This window comes from Neophocaena asiaeorientalis, unplaced genomic scaffold (genome assembly GCF_003031525.2).
Source record: "Neophocaena asiaeorientalis asiaeorientalis breed wild unplaced genomic scaffold, Neophocaena_asiaeorientalis_V1.1 scaffold220, whole genome shotgun sequence".
NCBI classification, from domain to species: Eukaryota; Metazoa; Chordata; class Mammalia; order Artiodactyla; family Phocoenidae; genus Neophocaena; species Neophocaena asiaeorientalis.
In genome coordinates this window covers 7,309,955-7,334,402 of record NW_020174042.1, presented here as the reverse complement: position 1 = coordinate 7,334,402, position 24,448 = coordinate 7,309,955, and the positions used below count along the sequence as shown (strand labels likewise).

The 24,448-nt window shown below is 43.0% G+C and overlaps 1 protein-coding gene across 1 annotated transcript in view; it reads right to left on the bottom strand.

The window, feature by feature from the left end:
• The window catches only part of AOPEP (aminopeptidase O (putative)), a 357,455-nt gene that overhangs the window by 242,787 nt on the left and 90,220 nt on the right, over window positions 1–24,448 (bottom strand). The window contains exon 5 of the mRNA XM_024753805.1: window positions 23,504–23,749. Within this exon, the coding sequence (XP_024609573.1) occupies window positions 23,504–23,749 (246 nt within the window). The remainder of the gene's footprint in view (window positions 1–23,503; window positions 23,750–24,448) is intronic.

Here is a 24,448-nt window from a genome sequence, read left to right as displayed (position 1 = left end):
GAGTAAGGGGTATTCACACAGATGTTTTGTGGGTGTTTTTATGGAAGAGAGAACAATTTTGGTAGAAAGAGCAGCTGCAGCCAGCTGCTTAGGGAAATTCTGCCCAGTGCCCTGGCATCATGGGTACGGCCTGTTTGGTGAAGTGCATCCAATTTAGGAATGGGGGGAATAGTTTCTTACTTCTCTTTCCAGAGATATATCATGTTTCCCATCTAAAATATTTCTTCGTCAATAGGCTTTTGGAAGAATGACTTCCACAACTGCAGTCTGGTATGTGGTTTGACAATGGCCTCACTTCTTTGGATCTCAAAATAAGGCCACAGAAAAGGCTGACTTTTTTCATGTTGAAAAATATAAATCAATGATATTCAGATATTTCATAATAATCGAAAAGGAAATAATATCCAGGCCTAGCTAGCTTTCAATATATAAAGCAGTGATTCTTACACTTGAGTTATATAAGAGTTATATATATATATGCATATGTAGATATATATATAAACTCTTTATATATATCTACATATACATATATATGTGTGTGTGTATATAAAATCAGTCTGTTTGCTTTCTTAACAAGCAATCCAGGTAATTCTAATGCATGTTTCCTTGTATTATATTTAAAAAAAAACCTCTGCTCAAAAGTCTAGATAGATTCTCTAAAAGTCTACCTTACCTCCCAAATTACTTGAATTGCTTTTTTTGTCCCCAGGTTCTGAAACCACTCTGATACCACTATTTTGTTGACAGTTCTATCCCTGGCATCCAATACAATGCCTGGCACACAATGTGTATGTCATACATATTTGTTGAATTAAGGAATAAAAACCTGGGACAAGTAGATATCCTCAAGCAAAAGGATGAAGTTCTCATACCATAAACAAAAATCAACTCAAAATAGATTAAAGACCTAAATGAAAGAGCTAAAACTATAAAATTCTTAGAAGAACACATAGGTATAAATCTTCATGACCTTGGATCAGGCAATGGATTCTTAGATAGGACACCAGAAGCACAAGCAACCAAAGGAAAAAATAGATAAACTGGACTTTATCGAAAATAAAAACTTTTGTGCTTCGAAGGACACTATCAAGAAATTGAGAAGACAGGGACTTCCCTGGTGGTCCAATGGCTAAGACTCCACACTCCCAATGCAGGGGGCCAGAGTTCAATCCCTGGTCAGGTAACTAGATCCCACATGCCACAACTAAGAGTTTGCATGCCACAACTAAAGATCCCACATGCTGCAACTAAAGACCCCACATGCCACAACTAAAGATCCTGCATGCCACAATGAAGATCCCACACGGGGCAATGAAGATGCTGTGTGCCACAGCTAAGACCTGGCACAGCCAAATAAATAAAATATTTAAAAAGAAAGAAAAGAAATTGAGAAGACAACTCACAGAATAGGGAGAATAAACATCTATTATAGCATCTGCCACCATGCTTCCTATAGAAATATTTCCCTGCACCAACTCTAGAACTGCTGCTCTTCATCCCTCATTTTCTTGCTATCTGTCTCTGGTCCTTTCTTTTTCACTTCTCATCCTTTTTCTTTTCTTTTTGTTCCTACTCTGTTTCTCCATCTTTTTCTTATTCTGTGCCTAGGGAATGCAATTTAAATTTTTATTTTTATAAATTGGATTCTGTTTTTTGTTTTGCTTTTTTCCCCCCAGTGTCACTAGGGAATTAGTTTGAGGGTTAAAGACCCTGGGTACCACAGGGCCTTCACTACACTGCCAGTCGCCTGCTTCTGTATACTTATCCAAGGCTCACGAACAGATACACACAAAGTAGGCCTTTGATCCTGAAAACCTAGGGATCCCACTGGGATGATGATAAATATTTATCTCTATTTGCTTTTTTCTGTTGGGGCCTGGTTTCTGGCTTGCTCAATGTCCTATTTGGCCAAAGACCAGCCAGGTCAGGAAAAGATCACACCACAGATCCAGTCCTGAAAACATGCGGGAAGAGCCTCCAAACAGTTCCCATATGAATTTTAAAAGGGTCATTTGAGTACACTATGAGTGTAAGGAAATATGTAGGAAGAAAAGACATTCTTTGCCCTCATGCTAAGTTAGAGAAGAAAACCAAATACAGAATATTCTCTTATGAATTTCTTCTCATACCCTTCCCTAAGTAAAGACAACAGACATTCTAGAATGCTCTATGAGGGCTGAAATAGTTCTCTGGTGGCTGCAATGCAGGAAGAAGTAAAGGGTTTGGGGTCACACAGACCATGGTTTTCAAATCCTAATTTTGCTACCTATGAGCCAAGCCTCACTTTCCTAAATCTGTAAAACCAAAATAATAAAAGCCTACTTTACAGAGTTGTTGAAAGGATTTATAGATAACCATGTAGGTAAAACACAGGGCATGGTTCCTGAGACACAGTAGCAATCCAATTTTGGTAGAATTACTAGATATGTCCCACTCTCTACTAATGGCTCTGGTTCCAGAGCTTCAGGTCACCATGTTCCTTGATCCTAAACTGGAAACCATAAAAGAAGATAGGCTGGGGCTTCCCTGGTGGCGCAGTGATTGAGAGTCTGCCTGCCGATGCAGGGGACATGGGTTCGTGCCCCAGTCTGGGAAGATCCCACATGCCGCGGAGCGGCTAGGCCTGTGAGCCATGGCCGCTGAGCCTGCGCGTCCGGAGCCTGTGCTCCGCAACAGGAGAGGCCACAACAGTGAGAGGCCCGCGTACCGCAAAAAAAAAAAAAAAGAAGATAGGCTGTTCTCTGACTCTAAAATGGAGACCTGCCTCTGAAAAAGGGCATGTACCCATCTCACCCACAAACAAACCTCACTGTTCAGTGGAAGGCAAGATCTACCAAAAGCCAGTTGTTAGCTCCACTGGGCATACTGTGTGTAGCAAAGAGACAACAAGCAGGTTCCCTAAGCCAATGCATCTGCAAAGATGAAGAATGGCTTCTGTAGGTAGAAGTCTGTAGCCCCCAGTGCTGCCACCACCACCATCTCTACCCATCACCACTGTTACTTCCCCCATTGCCACTGCTGCTATTGCCACTGACTACTGCCATGGCCATCACCACCTCCACTAGTACCATTATCAGCACCATCACCATGACCAATACTACCTTTTCTTCTTCCCCCATCACAACCACCACGACCATCATTATCATCACATGGCATCAGTCAAGGCCCCGGTTGCTAGAAAAAGAATGGTTAAAAGTAAACCTGCTTAGCATGATGACTTAAAGGTGGTTCTATTTAGAGAACTTTTGAATCACCTGGAAAAACTGTGCCACATCAGTCTCTCAGCATGTACAAAAATGGCCGCACCTAAAGCCACTTGCTACAACAAATACCTCTAAATTGAAAAGAGACTCCTGGAGAGGCACACTCCTTCCTCCCCTTCCCCACCCTTGTGGGACGCAGAGCAAGGACTGAGAGAAGGCTCCCCAGGCCCCCAAGTGGGTCTCTAACCTGGCTTTGTACCTGGGCTATTCACTGTGTCCCAACACACAGAGCCCAGAAGGTTAGGGTTGAGTGGAATAAGTGAGTAGTCATGGCCTCATAACCGGAAGGGCTGGCCATATTTCCATCTGCCAGGAAGAGGCTGGCCAGGAGTTTTGTAACAACGAACTTGGAGCCCACTGACAAAACAGCTTTGCCAGTAGTCCTATGGGAGGCTCACGTCTTGGGAGAACAAGAACGCCCTGCTTGTCACCGTGAGGAAAACTGAAACAATACCTTTTTAAAGTATCTTTCACAGAGATTTTGCTGTTTTTTTCTTTGAAGACATAAAAAATATGTAACAACTCTGTCCACATTTTAAAAATAGGTCACAAGTTTCTGCTTAAACAAAAAAAAAAAAAAAAAAGGAAGCTATTTTTATTTCCTTACATCCTTGTAACTTAACAGTAATAAACAGTTAAACTGAATTTTTAATTATCTTTTTAAAAAGACTTTTTTTTAAAAAAAATAAAGGTTATTCCTAGGCTGACACTGAATATGCCAGGTCTGTAGCGAGAAGCAAATTTTTATAGCTGGTTATAAAGCCCTGAATATGAGTTTATATTGGAAAAGCTGAAGCAATCTTAACTTCAACCATGCCGATGGGCGCCACTTTAATTACAGTCCCAGAATCAAATAAAATACAGTCTCTCTTCTATAGTAGCATCACAAAGAAGCCCATTAACTCTCCAATTACTAAATGAGGAAACAACATTCTCTAGAACCCAAGCCAAGGAAAGAAGAGCACTGCGTGTTCCAACTTAAAACCTTAAAACTGGGCTTCAAAGTTACAGTCTACATAAGAAGACTATCCCCTGCACATTAATGTTTACTTCACTTATTTAAAATAAGTGAGTGTCCTAGCCAAGGTTCACATAAGACTATTTGTTTAACAAATAAAGATGTGTGTTTCCTGGAGTGTTTCTCATTGGGATCTGAGATCCCATCTCCTAAGAAATCTGGACTTGGATACCTCCCGCAGGATGGCTTTGACAATGTGGGTATCCCCTATTGAGGGGAGTAGAGGGTCTGGTGTTCATAAGGAAGCACGCACATGGAAAAAACTATAGAACAAATGGTTTGTCTCCCACCAACGCATCCATCACGCTTTCAACAGGAAAGAAAAGTGGAGAAGGTCAAACGGTGTCCAGTAGGATTTGTAAATTGAGCTATTCAGTAGGCAAGCGAACTTTAAAAATAGTGATTTGGGGGAGGCCAATTTCCCTCATCTCCTCCATTCTCTCACTCCTCCCTCCCCGATCTGCCATGCTCCCCCTGCTGTCTTTGCAACAGCAGTTAAACAGCCCTGTTTTCAAAGCCATGCTAACATCTTGGGAAACACCAGGGCAAAATCAAAGATTCTTTGGCTGGGCGTGTAATATAAAACTTGAAGCTGTTCCTGTTAAATAACAACAGCCATGTTAATTTTGGTGCCATTGAAAACACAGGAAAATGCTGTTGCCAAATGGAAAAGGGAAAAAAAGAAATAGCTTACCAAAAGGGAAGCAGTTGTATTTTCAAGACTTGAGAACGGTATTATAAAAACTGGAGAGCAAAACTGAAAGAGGAAAAAGAGATGTAAAAGAATGGTTGTTTTCTCTATTTAATTCTTTTTCCTCCATCAAGGTAAAGGAATGCACCCATAATTCCCTGGAGGAGACATGGAATTCAAGCCTCAGGGGTTTCATTCCCTTGTACTGTAAATAAGGAACCATTTTCTTGCTGGGTCTCGAGCTCCTGGTTCCACCCTTCTGCAAATGCACTCAATAACACTCCCGTGGTTTACAGATTAACTGAGCTACGCAGCAACCAGAAAAAATATTCTGTACTCAAGATCTTGTTTTGAGCTGAGTTCGACAATTGATTGGAAGAGCATAATCGTAGAGGTAGAAATTGTTTATTTTCTGCTTCCACCTGTAAGTTAGGAACTATTCCCAGCAGTGTTTCCAAGTGCCTCTGAGTTCTGAAATATAGTAGACAGCAAGCTACACTTGTAATGATGAGTATAATTGCAAGGGATTCGCAGGAGACCATCCTTGGCTGATTTTAACATCTTTGGGAAAGAAACCAGAAAAGGGGAGATGGAAAGAAATGCCAAAGACCAGAGACTCTTGAGATCCTCTTTTTAGGGGCTTGAGGAGATTCTGGAACATTGATTTTGTTGTTGTTTGTTGTTATTCCTAAAAAAATGTGTTATGAGAGAATACTTTTCACTTTAATTTTAATTTCAAGCATTACTGTAATGGTGATTCCTGTCTTACTTTCCCCTGTTGAAACTGATGTCCATACACTGGGGAAATCACACCAGCTTTGGCAGAAAGTAAAATTGCTTTCATCACCACTGCTACTCCTATACGCCTTCTTTCCCTCACTTTATAAATAGTAACTGAATGTCATCTACACGCCCGGTACTGTGTAGTATGCTGGTTGTGACACAATTCAGCGTCAGGTGAATATTTTTCATAGACAGTGTTTTTTCATTCCGAAGACATGACTTCCACAAACTGGCATCTCGGCAGCGCCCCGCATTCTCAGTAAGAGCAATGAGTATACAGTAGCCCTGGCCTTGAAACAAAATCCTAGTTGGATTTCCTCGTTCTGAAGTTATTGTGAAATTCTGGTGGATCCTCCAAATAGATAGTACTTAAAAATTCACTGCCACTGGACAGCCAACATTGTTGCTCACTCTACACCTCTTTCCATTCAGTCTGCTATGGAAACCCAGGGGAGGGCCAGGGTAAGTGTGGGGAACGACATCAGGGAGGGCACTGGACACCCAAGACTCCCCAAGGGGCGCACCAGTTAAGAGGCCTCATTAGATCCTCCAGGGAATCAAGCTTAGAGGAGTTAACAGCCTGTTGAAGGGCTGAATTAGAACGCAGAGAGAATCAAAGGACTTGGAAAAGTGGTTAAATAAAATGAATTTCCAGGAACGCATGCCCACCAGGCTGAAGTAAGGAATGACTGATCGTGTTGTTAATAAAGTAGTGAAAGGGAGCTATAATGATATCAATGGAAAGCAAGTCAGCTGCTCAGCGAAGTTGTTAGAGCTAAGTATAAGATTCTGGGATCGGTGAATGAAATCATGGCACCGGGGAGAAGTGGTTTAGACTGCAGGCTCCACAGTCAGAGACTGGGGTTGAATTTCGGCTGTCACTTGGGTGATGGGAAAGACAGAGAACTACTCTTTTCTCAGTTTCTTCATCTACAAAATGCCAGTAATAATAGCCTCTACCCTGTAGAGGCTGTAAGACTTAAACAGGATAGCGCATGAAATGTCCTCAGCACAATCCTGGGCCTAGAGTTAAGAGCTCCATAAATGGATCCTATTTTCACCGTGGAGACACCTTTGCAGCTTCCTGTGCCTGGTTTTGGACTTTTCAACTTCTGAGTAATGATGAGAACTAGAAAGTGATCCAGAAGAAAGCCACTGAAATGATTAAAGAAAAGGAAACTAGAAACCGTAAAAAGGAACTCAAAACTGTTGGGACTATCTAGCCTAGAAAAGCAAAAGGCGGAAGGTTAAGTAGCAAAGCAAATAAGCAATAAAGCACCCCTTATTCAGAACGGGGTGACCAGCTCTTCTGCTGCTGGAGTTAGGCTGTGAGGGAAGATATGCTATTGCAGCAAGAGGAGCAAGGGTTAGCTATAAGAAAGAACTTCCTCACGATTTTCTTTTTATGAAGCATCATTTCCCTTGGCCTTAGAGACCAGACAAGCACAAGTCTATTTCCCATCAGATGAGGCATCCATTTCAAAGTCTAAGAAAAATGAGCCTCCGGTTCCTGCTTTAGCTTCTAACAAGATCACCACATCCCTAAAGGGGTCCAGGGTCCTGCCAGGTGGCGGAGGTGACACAAATGACCAGCAGCTCCAATTACTGCGGTCTCTGAGCCTCTGAGCCCTTCTGTAACAGTTCTCTTTGTCTGTTCCCCCTAAGTGATGACTGTCCTGCCAAGCCAGTGTGGGGATCACTATATTTTGTGTGTGTGTCTATAGGAAATAACTACCAGGGAGGTCAATAGGCTGAATGCTTGTGGTGTGTGTTTACATATAGTGCAAAGGCCTATAGCTTATATTAATTTTGTATCCACTAAAGTGGTTGCCCTTTAGAGATTTAAAAAAAAAAAAATTGCCATGCTGGTAAAACATTTTCCAAATTTGTTCTTTCGTGTCATGCCTTATTAAGGCTGAAATAAATCATGTCCATTGCTTTCCTCCCATTGATGTTACGGAAAAAAATTAGATTATTCTGGCCAACATGAAACCATAATGGAGTAGCAGGCTAGGCCCTGCCAACTATTTAAAATTGAGTTTTGAGTGATATGCTCTAGAATTATGTGGCATATGGATATTCAACTGAGCTTTAAAAAATGTTTCAGCAACACTGCCACAATTCAACCAATTCCTTGAAGAGCCTGGAAATTCGGACACATTTGGTTGTTTCCGTAACTCACTACTTTCCACTTCCCTTTCTGGCATTTCATTCTATGTTTTCTGTATTCAGATCATGCTTGGCCTTCTGCCTAAGTCTGAAGATTAAAACCATTAAAAATCTGTCTCCTCAACATCCTCCTATTTAAAAAAAAGATAGCATTAGCCTCCTCCTTCATTTTCTTCTCACTGTGGTTAAAGACTATTTTCCCTTTTCCTCCTTCAAATTTTCTGACTTGAAACCTACACAAAGGCATTATTTTATAAGACTGGTTGCTGGCCTTTTGGTGTGAGCTGAGTGCAGCCTCTTGCTGGCCTACCTCTGGAGTAAACGCTCTGCTCTTAGAAGCCCAGCTACAGGTCCCTCCACCAGCTAGTACTGCTCACTCAACACCAGGGCACAACCCAAATAAATATAACCGACAGCTCAAATTGTGTAAATAGTATCCAGTTCTCTTTACCAGAAAAATAAATGGTACTTCTTAATGCTATTTAAAAATAGCAAATAGATGGGTTCATTTTTTTTTAAAAAAAAAAAAGGTTCTTTAAACTTCCAAAGTTACTGAGAATAGAATGAATGCAATTTTACGGTTGATCAAATTAATGAAATCTGAAGAACAAGGTCATTACAAAACTAGTGAAAAGGGGATCATCATGGCTTCCACTTGGTTTATTAGATGAGGACTTGGGCCTATATAAGCAAGAGCTTCACAATGATACTTTAGGTTTATTAATCTTACTTCCATCCCTACTTTACTGCATGGAGGTTCCTCCAAGTCTTAGTGAGCCACACAAAGGTGCTGATATTCCATTGCGTTGGAAATTTCCCAGAACAGAAATTTCATGTGTTTCCACCTACAGTTATAGCACTGGTGGGGGATAAATCAGATGCAGCCACATCCCTACTTCCCACAAGATGGCAGGTACATCAGCAGAATAACAGAATCTTTGCGCAACTTATCGACTCTAAAATGCACCAAGAGTTCCATGCAGCACTGTTTACAACAGTAAAATAGTCAAAGATCCCTAATCTGGAAAACTGAACTGAGAACATCCATAGGATAGAATACCATGCAGCTAAATAAAAAGAGAATGAGAAAACTCTCTAAGGCCTAATAATAGAAAGAAATCCAGGATATAATGTGAAGCGATAAAAGCACAGTATAAGCGGGGTGTGTGCTCTGCCCTCTTTTGTATAAGAAAAAGGAGCAGGGATAATAATCTGTATAGTTTTATTGGCTATTTGTTATTGCATCTGCATGAAGAGACTCCTTAAAAAAAGAAACAACCAGTCCAAAATGAAGTCACTTGTGCTTAAGCCTCACATCAGCAAACCAAAACCTAATACCTAGCACAACTGCAGTTTCAGCCTCTCCCAGGAGCAGAATTTTCAACCAATCAGTCTGGAATTTCCTAATCAAAATCAGTGAGGTAATCTGCATGACAGATGCACCTTTCCTCCAAAGGAAGGTGACTTTGCCTGAAACAACCCTTTCTTTTGTTTTTGACTTCCTTGTTCACCCACTTTCTGCCTTTAAAAATCTTCCGTTTTGTATAGCCTCCCAGAGCACATTTCTGCTTGCTGTCCGATTCATGAATCACTGAATAAACCCAATTTATTGGGATCTTCAAATTTACTCAGTTGAATTTTGTTTTTTAACTAGACACAGAAGGTTATACAAAAAGCTACTAAAAGTATATAAGGAATGAGAGGAATGGGGTAGATGGAAACAGAGGTGGGGAACAGAAGTAGAAAACAATTTTACTAAAGAAACTTACTATTCAAATGCCTTTTTAGATTGATTCCTTTGCAAAAGCGTCTTGAGCCATTCTGGGCTACAGGATTATCTCAACCAACACAGGCAGTACTATTTATAAAATGCTGTGTGTGCTTCTGGGAGAGGGACCTTGGAAAGGCTGTAGAGTGGGACTGGTATTCAAAGGAGAGCAGTGCGAGTCACCCCACCCTGCTGCTGCTTGCCCCCTCCATCCTGGCCTTATTTCTGACTCTGAGCCTCTCTTGCTCCATTTGGGAGCGGCACATGTGGCAACACTGGGTTCTTTCGGAAGTTTCCATCATGTAGTCCTTTCAAGCACAGGTCAGATAATGCCTCTGATACCAAGAACAAACCAGAGACAGATCAGAGACAGCTGCTTCAGGAGTGGACAGGGCTCAATCTCTGACCCAAAAGTGAGGGGAAAAGAGGTCACTGTCCAACTGGTGGACCCAAAGCCCCAGAGGAGCTTGGACAGTTCAGTCGAGTCCAGGTGGGATCCCAAATCCCAGGAAGATCAGGATTTCTTTTAATTTGTCATTAGATATGGAAAAGGAACTAAGAAATGCATTCGACCTAAACCAGAAATGCCCAGTGGTTTTATTCTGCTGCCCTCTTCAACTTTCTTTTGAGGGGAAGAAAAGTTAATATGTACGTTTAAACTACTAAAGTTCAAGCTACATCCCTAAAGGAAGACCTGACAAGAATATAGGTGCTACTCTAAAATGCTCCCTCAGTGAATTAAGAAATTCCATTTGTACAATCTAAGTAATCTGGACTCAATAACTCTTTGAAACAAACCGTTCATGTCTTCATACTACCATGGTTACTTATCACACCTATTTTTTTCTTCTCGCTGCAGCTATTGTTTCAGAGAATCTTGGACACTCTGGGTTGGTAGGGACCTGAAAGTTTGTTGATTCACACTCATAAGCAATGAATCATAGGTGTTTTCTGACCCAGAAAACTACCAAATTTCTCCAAGCCTACTGAAACAAAGGGACCAATGCTGAGGACGTTTTACACATGATCTTATCTAATGTGCCAAGAATTCCTGGAGGTGAGTAGTGCTTTCACAAACGAGTAACTGGGCTAGGTTTCACAGCACTCAACAGCACAGTTGCATTGCCACCTGGTCTTCTGACTGCAAAATCAGGACTCTCTTTCCACCGTCTCACGTGGTGTCCCGAGGGTCGGACGGACGAGCACGGGCTCTGAAGAAGCGTGAAGTAACATCACGGCAGTTCTACAGGCTAACCGAGGAGAAATAAATGAAACGAGAAGACAGTAGGTGCACTTGGTTGCCTGGGGCTCACCCTTCCTTAGCTCACAACCCAGGCGTGGGCCTGCAGGTTTCTACCACTCAGCTCGGGCACACAACCATCGTTAGGCTCCACTTGCCCTATGCTTCAGAGGCTGAGAGTCACAGAAGCCTAGGCCCTGATCCCAGCTGTCAGCACCTGCTGGGACTCATCACGCCACAAGATAAACTTCTCGGCTGAGCAGAAAGTAGGAGAATCATGGGAGGGGCTAGGCAGAGAGGCCTTACTCAGTAACAGGGATTCCAGATCTCAGACACACTGGGGAGAGCTGCCACAACAGGGCTGGTCTTGAGGGAAGCTGTGGGGAGCCTGTGACAGCCGGGCCATGGAAGCAGGCTGAGAGCTTGTTTGGGAGGATCAAATGAGAGAATGTATATATATGTTATATATGGGGGTGTGTGTGTGTGTGTGTGTGTGTGTGTGTGTGTGTGTGTGTGTGCGTGTGTATTCTCTCATTTGATCCTCACAAACATATATGTATATGGAGACACTCTACAACCTATAAAGAGTCAGGTGGTATCACCATTAAAGAATGAAGGCTGGAGGGGAAAGGATCCAGAGTTGCTCAAAGCCACTGACTTCTTTTTTTTAATCCTAAGGACTAATGATGCTTTTGTTTGTACAGGCAAAAAAGAAGTAGCCCTTGTAAATTAGTCAGGGCCCTGGGTTGTAAATGTCAGAAACACAGCTCAACTAGCTTGGGCCAAAAAAAAGGGCAGGGGCACACAAGTGAATGCCATTTCTCACCCATATTTCTGCTTCTCTTACATTCTCTGAGACCAGGTCCCCCTGGTGATTGGAAATATAGTCCAGTTGCCCTCACACCACACACTTCGCAGCCTCCTCTACTCTTCATTCCAACCAGGAAATCCCAGGGAAGGACTTGTGCCAAAAGTTAAATAATAAGATCCCTACACAGAGGTGCCCCTAGGGCAGGGGTTATGAAGAGTAAGTGGCTTGCATCCCCTGGAGGGAGACAGTGTGATGTCCAGCCATGGCTTGGGAGGGTTCCTGAGAGCTGAGGGGGATGTGTTGACTAGCACTGATCTTCCTCTCAGATCCTCAGTCAGATCTCAGGGAGGTGTCTAGAGGACCAGCAGAGACTCTCTCCTCCAGGCACCTCTGGGAGCCCACTGAATGCAAGAACACATGGTTGGTGGTGGCAACGTCAGAACGGTAAATATCTAGATCTGGGCCTATTTCCCTTCAGATGTTGGAGGGAGTATTACAGAATAATAAGATGGACATTCATTTGTTCTTGAGAACAAGCACCCTCTCTCTCACCTCTACCTTTAGAAATATAGTACAGATTGCCTTCAACAACTTTGGGCCTTACACATGGAAGTCAAAGAAGAGGGGTTCCTGGAATAAAGAGCCATCATCTGTATCCTCAAATAACTTGAAACTATCCAAGCATTTGTAGGCATGAGGCTGAATCCAAGGGGTTTCCTTCATCTGTCCATTCACTCTCCTCACCCCAACTTCCAGACACCAGCTTGTATGGTCTCAGTAGGCAGGAGAAAAGCTCAAAGTTTAAAGAGACAAAATTCAAACAGAGATGACCCTGGACCACATAGGAAAGGTCAGAATTATTCCCGAAGAGGTCTGTTCCCCGAGACACCACTTAAGCTGAGGAAGTACCTCACCCCCCAACCCCGGGGATCTGGTTACCAGAACAGGCACAGGGGCCAGGGTGGAGGGTCTGGAGGCTGGCAGATTTTCTGGGTCCCATTTCCTGTGGTGGCCTGGGGACCGGGGCCTGAGCCCCCTACCAGGCATTGTGCCTTGCTGAGCTCTGGGGTCCATAATCTCCTGATTGCTTGCAGCTCTGCTAGGAGATATCAAAGACAGGAAGAAATGGTTTGAAGCCAAGCAGAGGGGGTGAAAGAGCAGGCAAGGCTGACTGGGGGTGGAGGGAGACTGGAGGGGGTAGCGGGGAGAGCCTAGGGGCGGGGAAGGTTAGGCCAAGGGAGAAGAGAAATCAGAATTAAATGAAAACAGCATTTGTAGCTGGGCCCCTCTCAGTAAAGTCCTGCCATGCATGCATTAACCCTCCATCGATGAAAACAAAATCCAGGGGCCTGGTGCCTGCCTGCTGGGGCACATAAAGCGTAGGGGATATAATATCTTCCAGGTGGGTGTGCCCAGAAGCACACAAAGGTGCTTGACAGGTCGTTTAAAGCTGACTGTCAAGGTCAAAACAAGACCACCTGTAGGTTAAACTGAAATGTCTTCATCCATCCCCCACCCGGGGTTGTCTGCTGTTGTTTGTTTTAAACCAAAGCACAGTTTGAGCAGCAGAGAAGCCTGACAACTGTTCAAACATATGTACGTGCAACTTATTGCCTTGCAAATGGAGATATCTGGAGGCTAAAAACAAGTGGGGCGGGGGGCAGGGGGGACTGACAAATTAGCTGCTGACTTTGAGGAGATGTGGGGCGGGGGTCTGAGTGGTAATTTGCCAGGCTGAAGGAAGAAGGCCTTTTTCCACGCGGCATACTCCTGATGTAGTATTTGGAAATGCTGTTTTGATTGACGGTGCACAGAGCAGAGGGGGCTGTTATGCAAGGAAGGGGCCCCTGACCTTGAGATCTGTTTATTTTGCAATTGAGTAGGGGTAAGAGAGGCCCCTTCTGAACCTCCTGCTTGCAGGCCTAACAGTTAAATGCCTACTGCGGCTCAGGTGCCCAAGTGCAAGGAAATCGCAGGCTTGTGATCTAACTAGCCCTTACGTCAAAAGGAAAATAGGGCTTCCCTGGTGGTGCAGTGGTTGAGAGTCCGCCTGCCGATGCAGGGGACGCGGGTTCGTGCCCCGGTCCGGGAGGATCCCGCATGCCGCGGAGAGGCTGAGCCCGTGAGCCATGGCCGCTGAGCCTGCGCGTCCGGCGCCTGTGCTCCGCAACGGGAGAGGCCACAACTGTTGTGAGAGGCCCGTGTACCGCAAGAAAAAGAAAAAAGAAAATATACCTGTGTGTAAATCACTGAATGAAACTGAGTCACCCCCACTCGTGTTCAAAATATAACTCAAACCTAATCAAATCAAAGAATGTTAAGGCTCTAAGACACTCTGCAGGCGATTCTAAATCAGCCCCTTACTTTTCCAGAGAAGAAAACTGGGCCAGGGAGGCCCAGTGACTTGCCAGGGATTCTGGCCTGTCACTGGAGCCAGCTCCTGGGGAACACATTCCTTATGAATAACAGACAAGCAGACAGCATCACCAAGGAGCTTCCCTACCATCCTCTTTCCTCAGTCTAACATGCTCACCTGAGAGAAGATGGCAGGGTGTAGAGTCTGTGAAAACTACCCAAAAGACACTTACCTGTCCAGAGACACCCTCACAGTCCCCACAAAATAACACCTGCAGCAGAATCACCTGGGCAGAAGTGTTAACATACCAGATGCCAAGACGGCACCTCAAACCCACTGAATCAGAGTCTCCGTGGTGGGACCCAGGTAGCTGCAGAGACCCTAGGGCACTAGCCAACCCAATGATGTGCAGGGAGAAATGTTAGAACTTCCTTTCATAATTGTTTTCTTCTTATGGAAACTTTTAAGTTTCCATTTTTGTGTGTATTTTATAATATACCTAATATATTAACACCGTACTAAATGTATACAACAAATAAATAAATATAAATATGTGGAAGGGGTGATTGTTCAAAAATTGACATATAGTCAGAAAAGTGTGCGACCTCCTGAACTAAATGGTGACCCCATCTTCTTCACTGCTGTAAAGCAAGGCCTTTGAGCAGTGCCTGACACACGGCAAGTCCACAACTGCTACTGACAGCATGAAAGCTGGATTCCGCAGCCAGCTATACAATGGGCACCAAGATATTTCTTCCCCAAGAATCACTTCCTAAAGTGTGTTTTGAGGAGGTGGTTTTCTTGAGACCACAACGGCCCAGCAGCCACAACAAAGGATTAAAATTTTACGGGAAAAAAAGAAGGTAGGAGCTGCTTTCTATGATTCACACCCACCTGTTTGTAAAAACAGAAAAGAGTTATAGAGGAAAATGAGTATGGTAAAGGGGGGTCCCTGGGCATAAGATTTGGGGGAATCCTGCATATTATGGCCCTGTCTTTGAGAGGCACATATATGACAGGATATTAAATCAGGATAATAAGGATATTAAAGGCTTTCTTAGAAGCCCTCCAGTAAAGACTCCCTTTTAACTTTGTGGGTTACCTAATTAACCCACAGTTCCTTTTCCCACATTATAAACACTCCACAAGGCTAGTCTTCTTGGAACCTAGGTAGAAAATCCTGATTTCGGCTAAAGATTTCATATTTCCTTGGAGCCAGAGAATCATCAGCATTCGTCGTACCTGTCCGTTGATATGAGTCTACTGAACGAATCCTTGGCTTTGCCCGTGCATCCTCTCCAGCTGCCGAATTGCACATGTTTGATAAAAGCTAGAAACTGCAGCTGACTCATCCTCAGAGCAGGTGCTCGGGGTCTCCTCTTAGGGGAGACTAACTCAAAAACTAGGATCCGCCGACCGTAGTCCGCATCTCTCAGCAAGCAGGCCTCTAAGGGACAGAGGCCTTGTGGTGAGTCTCCAGGCTCACAAGAGCACCCTGACTTCCTTGGCCAACCTAAGTTTTGGCTGGGGAGCCCGAGTATCATTCACACTCTCACGAAATGGAATTCCAAGATTTCCATTTTAATGGTGAAAAGGGGACGTGATAATTTTCAGCAAGCTGACTGGGGACACAAAGGGCAAATTTGGCATTCTGTCTTTCCAGAACAATGTCTAGACTCTCTGAGGAGGCACCTCGATAAACAGAATGGTTAGTTAACCAAGAAATATAATGTTTCTATTTCAAGCTTCTTCAAGCTCCACTCTGGGGTTAAATCAGAGTCGACCTTTTCAGTGTACCCACAAATCCCACAAGTTAATCAATTTTTTAAAAAGTAACACACTTTTAAAGGAGTGTTTCCTCACATCTTTGACCTTTTAAAGTTAATGCTTCTTTTTAAGAAAAGTAGCTGGGATACTCTTCCAATTACATTCTAGGGGTGGGTAAATTGACAAGGCAATCTCTTACCCACTTTACGCAAACAGGCTTCTGGGGCTCAGACGGTGGTGGGTTCCAGATGCACAATGGCTATCATACAACAGAGGCAATGTTCCCTTGAGCAGAGCCATTCATAGATTGTGCCTTGCCTGAGAACTGTTTCCGGAGTTGGTGTTTTCCCTAAAAGGAGTCTAGCCCTAAGAGAAATACATACACCGCTCCATGGCCACATGCACACACAACACAGTCCAGAAGCCAGGAGCATTTGCTCACTCTGTGAAGTGCTTCAAGGAGGGAGAACGCACAAGATTGGTAATATTCCAACTCAGACAACTTTGCACATTCAATTCCATGGTACTTTTTCGCCCAAGGAATGTATGTTCTATTCAGTAATGGTGCTTCTGTAGAGAAATAACTGAGAGGAGAAAAAAATACAAGGCTTTTCTTTGCAATGGAAAGATGGAAAAGTAGGGCCAACTGGCCATCTCAGGCTCGAGGGCTGGAAAAGATTAGGGGCCTATGATGACATCAATAGAGAGAGGAGATTACAAATGTAGGTAGATGGATGATTGCTTCAGGAAGGCCTTTCAAAGGCCTGACAACTTCTCTTGAAGAATGGCCCCAGCAGTGTCCTCTGAAGGTAGGACTGTTCAGTCTATGTGTGTGGAGAACAGTTCAAAGAAGACAAAACACTTAAGCGTAATCTTTCAGAGGGTGAGGAATCGCAGTAAAATGGTGATAAAATGCTACTTCGGGATCTGACAAGCAGCGCAGCTGTTTGATGGCAAGAAGAAGATTCTGGCTAAGCCAAAAGCTGTGAGTTCACTCTGCCTGCTGTTCCTCTATACAGAGAATCTGGCCCCAACATACTCATGTGATCCAGGAATTTGCCCGGTACCCAGATTCTATGGTTGCCTCAAAGCGAGCCCATAGTGAACACTGATCTTCAACTAGACTCCATGACACTATGATTCTACAGGGGGACCTTGAAGCAAATATATATACCCCAGAGAGGGTTACAGATAAGTCTTGCCTAAGTCTGAACCCCAGGCTCTGACAGCCATCCCAGGATGAGGCCCTTTTACTTCGGTCTCTGACTTCCCAGCTCTAAGTGACTTGGGGACATCATATATTCTCCTGTACCTGCGCTGTAAAGAATGTAGCATACGCAAACCTCTTCACTCCTGTCTCAATCACTACAGACTGATATTGTCAAAACTAACCAAATAATCACAGTCAAGGGCTTCCAGAGTCCCAGAAGAACATCACCTTATGAATGAATACCTGTTTCTACTTCAAGAGAGAAAAATGAAAGAACCAGAACACATTAGAGGGGGAAAGCCCTTCTCTATAAGATGGGAGGAAAATAAAGTCAGGTAATTTTCTTAAGAAGAAAAATAGAAATAGAAAACAGAGTGGAGAAATAAACACAAAGAAAGCAACAAAGGGGAAGCATCTGAGGGGGCCTGAGGCCCCTCGTGTGGACCTGTGGACCTTGCTACTCACAACGTATCCTATTTGCTCATTGCTCCAGCAATGGCAGGGGTGCCAGTAAACAAAGGATTAACATTTTACAGGAAAAAAAGAAGGTATGAGCTGCTTTCTATCATTCACACCCACCTGTTTGTAAAAACAGAAAAGAGTTATAGAGGAAAACAGGGAAAGAAGTGCTCCTTCAAAATACTTTTTAAAACAATCCACGCAGAAAGAAGAATTTATTAAAGTCTGGGAAACAAACAGCAACAATAACAAAGAACTTAAACCCACACATAGACCCCAAAATCCACAGCACATCAGAGAGAGCAGAGGAGCTGGCAACCTTGGTGAACCGAAAGGTACACTAATTTCTGGCTCAAAATCAGTTTCCCCAAGGAAAGAATCCCCATGGTTGCATCCTGCCTTGAAATCAAGGGGTCACAGCCCCTGAAATTTACAAGAGGATTGTCGAAATGTATAGCAGTTTTTGGTTTAGAGGAGCCAAAACTTCAAGTAGAAGCTAACAAAGAACAAGTAAAGAAAAATTCCCAAAACTGTGAAACCTTGCTACTTAAGATAATGACAAAAATTTACGACCGCTTCCTTCCCCAACAGAAAGGAGCACAATTAGAAGGCTGAAAACAACAGGCCCTTTGTACCAGCATGTTATGTTTTGCTTATTCTATTACACACTGGCTGGGAGATAAGAATAAACGGGGCAATACCCTGTCTAACCCCAGGAGGAGGAGGTGGAAGGAGAGCTCGGTCACATTCATTCTTGGGCATGTATGAGCACACCGCTTATTCGCAAATTGAGGCACTTAAGAAAATTGGGCACGCAACAGTCAGCAACTCTTACAAGCATTCAGAAGCCTTTTATTGCACAATCCAATCTTTTAAGAACAAGTCATGTGTAATTGGGAGCTTTATAGTTTTGCTCCACTGTGAAGTGCACTGAACATATTTCAGTAATTGATAATTATTTCTCTATGTTCTTTATCTATCAGTCCTATTTTTGTTCAGTCTTTTAAAGCCTTAAAAATTAGGCTGAGCAAACATATAAATAATGCCTCCCTCTTTGTGACCTGCTGTGTTAAAAAAAAAAACTTGCAAGGAATCAACCAGCAGCCACTGGGGAGAGTTGCCAGTCTGGGTGCCAAGCGCTCTGATGCCCCCTCGATGGAGCATTCTGCTCAAGCACAGTAGATGCTAAGCCAAGTCAGGCTCCAGTCAGTCAGTCACAAGATGCTATGGCACCACTGGTCCCCAGAAAGCCGAGGAACGATTTGACCTCTCTGACAACTCTCTCCATACACACAGGACTGCGTGGAACCATCAATCTCTGCTCAACCTCTGCCCTGTCTTAGTGGCTCTCCCTCACTTTCCTCAAATGGGTGTACGGGTGGCTCAGGTGACCCAAGCCCTGCAGGACCACGGCATTTCCTGGTGCCCAAAATGAGTCTAAGGAAAGCCATTCTAAAAGCTCATTGCCCTCTAGTCATGCTGGCCTTCTTTCTGCCCCTCCAGCCCATTACAACGGTTCCCTTGGGGCCTTTGGACTTGAACTTCCCTCAGCCTGAGTTGCTTTCCCACCAGATTACCACAAGACTGGCTCCTTCCTGTTCTTCAGTCTCACTGCAAAAGTCACTCTTTAAAGAAGCCTTTGCCTCTTCACCCTAACGATGCTACTGGTCCCCAGTTACTCTGTCACTTAATGTGGCTATATTTTCTTCATAGCACACATCTTAGTTGTTTGTTTTCATGTATACTATTTTCTCCCCTGACTGGAATGTAAGTTCCGTAATGACAGAGATTTCATCAACCTTGTTCACCCTTGTAGACTCAGCATCTTAAATCCTACCTGGCACACAGTATGCGCTTAATAGAACTTTAAGAATGAATGAATAAATGAATAAATAAACAAACAAATGAACTGATGAACGAGACAATCTGGTACAGAACCAGAGGGAAAAAGATCAAAGCAGAATTGGTCACCTATCATCAACCACACTGCTACCTTTTTTTTTTTTTTTTCCCCAGTTTTCCAAGAAGGACTGGGGTGAAACTACACATGAATGGTAGAAGGGGGAAGCACAGCCATAGAGGACATGGCTTTTTTATTCAATGCTCTATACATAAAACCACTCTGAAATGATTTGCAGAAGATTCTTCCAATTCAAATAGAGGAGGAAAAAAAACAAGAACGTATTTCGATGTCAGCAAGGTAGTTCTGCCAACCTAATTACACCCCGTGACATGTAATTGTGAACCGCTGAAAGACAAATGGTGGAGCAAAGCACTTATTACAAACATACACAGAGGTAAGACTGAGGTGTTAATTTTGAGACAACTGTCATAAATCTGATTCCAGGATATTATTCCATTAACATTATTATTATTATAACAAAGAGTGTAAGGAGGATGACGAACTCCTTTCATGAATTTCGCAATACCTAGGAAATTAGGCTTACTAGTCAATGCCTGGCTGAGACATTTAAGAAAATAAGAGGACACAATGAAAATGACAGAATGCTAATTACACCAACATGAAGAGAGTTGTTCTATACATTGGAGACTCATTTAAAATGCATTCTTATCTTTGTTTAGGTAACATGTTAGTCAATCCAAGAAATGTACACTCCACAGCTCCTCATATGGCAGATTCAGCCTTTATAGAAGGCAAAAGTAACATGAAACAAAAACAGAAAGCCCACATTTACAAAATGAGAAAAGGATGGGAGTGGAACTGTGAATAGTGCCTTAGAGGCAAACTAGTCATTTTTCTTAAAATCAGAATAGAATGAAAGTATCTCTCCGCTGGAGGGGTTGATAAGTAACAGTTCCTAGTATATTAAAAGGTGACAAAAATCACAAAGTGCAGTATTGATAAATGTTCTACTTACTGCTATTTCGAGTGAAAAACACTCCAAATTCTAAACAGTTGTTGTTTTATTATTTACTTTGTTATAAGTTGATTTGTCATTATCATACATTCAAATTGTACAAATGTTTTTTCTTGCTTTACTGAAATATCAGAATCAGGCTCAAAAACAGACTCAGAGCGGAGAGTTTTAAGGTTATTCATGTGAACTATGATATGTAATATGTAAAATACAGTGAAATCATTATGGATATTATCCCCAAAGTTTTTAAAACTTTTATTAATAATTCACCCATTTTAGTTCATGTGGGACTGCTTAATGTCATCTACTAAAAAAGAATACTAAGTTTATGTAAAAAAATGTTATTCATTATGATTAAGACCTAGTCAATAAAGAAATCCAGAGGTATGGAATTTATGATCTTACATACATGTTTATAAAATGTGGACTCAGGAAAGAAGCATTTAATTTACCAAGGAATCCTTTGATCTCCAGTGCATTACAACTAATAGGACAATGGCAAATTTCAGAGTAGATGTCTTTTTTTTTTAATAGATCTTTATTGGAGTATAACTGCTTCACAATACTGTGTTAGTTTCTGTTGTACACCAAAGTGAATCAGCCATATGCATACACATGTCCCCATATCCCCTCCCTCTTGAGCCTCCCTCCCCCCCTCCCCACCCCACCACTCTAGGTGGTCGCAGAGCACCGAGCTGATCTCCCTGTGCTATGCGGCTGCTTCCCACCAGCTAACTATTTTACATTCGGTAGTGTATATATGTCGACACTACTCTCACTTCGCCCCAGCTTTCCCCTCCCCAGCCCGTGTCCTCAAGTCCATTCTCTATGTCTACGTCTTTATTCCTGCCCTGCCACTAGGTTCATCAGTACCATTTTTTTTTTTTTTTAAGATTCCATATATATGTGTTACCATACGGTATTTGTTTTTCTCTTAGACGTCTTCTTGAGTGGCTCCTACTAGACTTGGGGTTTCTCTACTCCTCTTTAGGGTACAGAATTGACCTACAAGACTGTCATTTTTGTGTCAGTTTGCTTTATAGAGCCCCAAGCAAAGATTTGACCATGAATAAGGCAACAGGGCCCCAGGAGCCAGCTGAGTCATAAACCTCACTCAGTTGCATGTGGCTCAAGGTGTGGGGATCCCGAGAGAGTCAAGCCAAGCAAGTGGAATCAATTTAGGTCAGAGTTAGGAAAAACAGTGCCTCCGTACCCCCAACTGGCAGTGGAAGATACCACAATCCCCCCTCCACTGTTCAAATACAGGGAGAGGTAACTAAGCCCAGGAAAACATCTAGACCAGGGCAGACTATTTCTACAGTCTAAAAAGAAGGAAAAAAAATGGTATTTGACAACCAACCACAAATTTTTTAATGTACGGTTCTCCTGTTTTTAAGCATAAAAGCAGTCTTGTTCCTGCTAAGTTATTATCACCATCACAGTTTTTGACATTTGTGCCCAGTACCATTTGGCCATAGGGTACTTAGGCTTACTACGTTAAAAAAACAGATTTAGGCATGTTTAAATCAATTTAAGTATCTCAAAAAGAAGCAAACACACAGCTTGGGCACACAAACTTAAAAAGAAAAGCTTTATAGATTGGCCTACAGGTCAACAAATTCTGGTTTTGGCAGACTGATACCAGAAAGGAGCTATAGAAAATAAATATGTTTCTCTGTATGAAAAATACTATGCCTCTGGTTCCCTCAGGTCAGAACATGGAACTGTTAGCAAACATGCCCTGAAAAACTGCAACTCTCATAAAGTGCTAAAAACTCCCAAATAAACACGGTCCCTCAAAACGGTGTACAAATCAGACACATTTAACGAACGACCCGTCCCTTGCCAGTAATTCCACTCAAATTAAGTCCAGCAGTCTCTTCAAAGGGACCAAAGAATACCCCTTGTTAAGGCAAATTCTATATATAGACAACCAAGACAATTACATGAGGCACATAACCAAATATATATAATGATCCTAGTTTTTACATTCCCATTATCTTCATGAATATAGGATACACGTCAGTCTAAATGACCTTCTCAGACCTCATCAAGGATTAAAACTACCAGCCAGCTTTTAAAAAGTATACGTATATAGTAAAGATCAAAAGCAAATGTTCTGGTCAGTTCTTTTCTACTCATGGGTTTCACTAAGAATGTGTGCAGCTTTCAGGGAAAACACCACGAATGACAGCTGTTCTAAAGCATAGAAATTAATTGGCAGCAGGAATTTCCTTGACTAATAGGGAAAAACTTAAAGTCACATGTTTTGATGAGCTTATTTTTCCCATCCTTAGTCGAGCATATTCACTGTTAATGATTAAGATTTTCAAACAGAAATAGAACCAAGAAAATCCTGAGTACATAACCAAGTAAAACACTGAGTGAAACGCAGTTACCTATTACTGAATGATCAACAGCATTAATGAATGAATTTTAGGCATAAATTACATATAGGAAAAGGTTCAACTTTCAGGTCTTGATTTTCCATAGGAACTAAACTGGGATGACAGTCAGAATAATACATTTATTATATTAAAAAATAGTAGCAAGACAAGTGACCCCCCTAACCTTCCCCAGTGAGCCATCTGCTTTGAGCTGTTTTTCTAGCAGCCGTGATAGATTTACACTGATTCATCCACAGTCTCTCTGACACAGGGGCTCTCAAGTCGTTGCCCTTGTGACCAGTGGTGAGAATGCATGAGACAGCTGGTCGGGATTACTCGAGCAGCCTGTGCTCTAGAACCAAGCTGTGTTCCTCTGCCCAGAGCTATGACCGTTGGGCTCGTTAGCATCATGGTCTCACCACCTGAGCTAACTAGCCCCTGATTAGCCACAATCCAACATACACCATTCTGGGGGCACAGTGTGTTCTCAATCCCAGCAACGATGTGAGTGTTTACTCTCAAGACAACTGAATTGAGCCCATGACACCCAAAGGCTCATGCGTGGTGGAGTATACACACACCATCCCTCAAGGGAGCAGTGAGATGGCCCTTCCAACCTAATCAAACGATTGCTCTGACAGAGCTCAGGGAAAGCAAGAAGTAGTCAAAAAACTTCCACAGAGCCACAACAGAACAACGTACCTGGCCATCCCCAGACTCGGAAAGTTGGCAGGAACAATGAGTACATCCAGCCTGGAGAATGGGTGTGTTCCCAGGACAGAGTGTGCTGCTGAGAGGCAAGGAGGGATCAGCGGCAGAAGGGTCTCTTGGCAGGCACCCTTCAGGCACACTGGAGCGAAGACCCGATGAGGAATTATCTCCTGGGTGGTGGCAGAAGCATTCTGGAAGCGGCAGGGGTATTCCATGTGACCACAACCACCAACATACCTGGGAACAACACGAAATAAGTAGATGCGTTTTATTGGTAAATCAGGTTTATTCCCCTTGCCATGGAGATGAGGAACTCTCACAGACACAGACAACTTCTAGGAGACAGTGGCTCTGATGGGCTTATAAGCAAAGCAGTTCATTTTGGTTCTTGGCTTGTCTGTTTCTGCACAGTGGTGAAAAATGACAGGTCAAAATACTTATCAATGTGCTGAATCGACTATTTTCAATCTAAGCTAAGTAAAAGTAGTAAAATCTTCTTTTAGAATAAATAGGGGGAACCTCCAAGATTCAAAATAACAAAACAACCCCCCACCAAAATAAAAAGCAATTTCCTGCCCTCAGAAACGTGCCTTTCAAATGTCACTACGGGGAAAATCTTCTCCAATTCAGGGACAATTTGCAACTCAGAAAGGAAGGGACAGTGCAACCAAGTTAAAGATCTCACTCTGAAATGTTCTACAATAAAAGATACAGACTCAGGCTTCCCTGGTGGCGCAGTTGTTGAGAGTCTGCTTGCCGATGCAGGGGACACGGGTTCGAGCCCCGGTCTGGGAAGATCCCACATGCCACGGAGAGGCTGGGCCCGTGAGCCATGGCCGCTGAGCCTGAGCGTCCAGAGCCTGTGCTCCGCAAAGGGTGAGGCCACAACAGTGAGAGGCTCGCAAAAAAAAAAAAAAAAAAAAAAAAAAAAAAAAA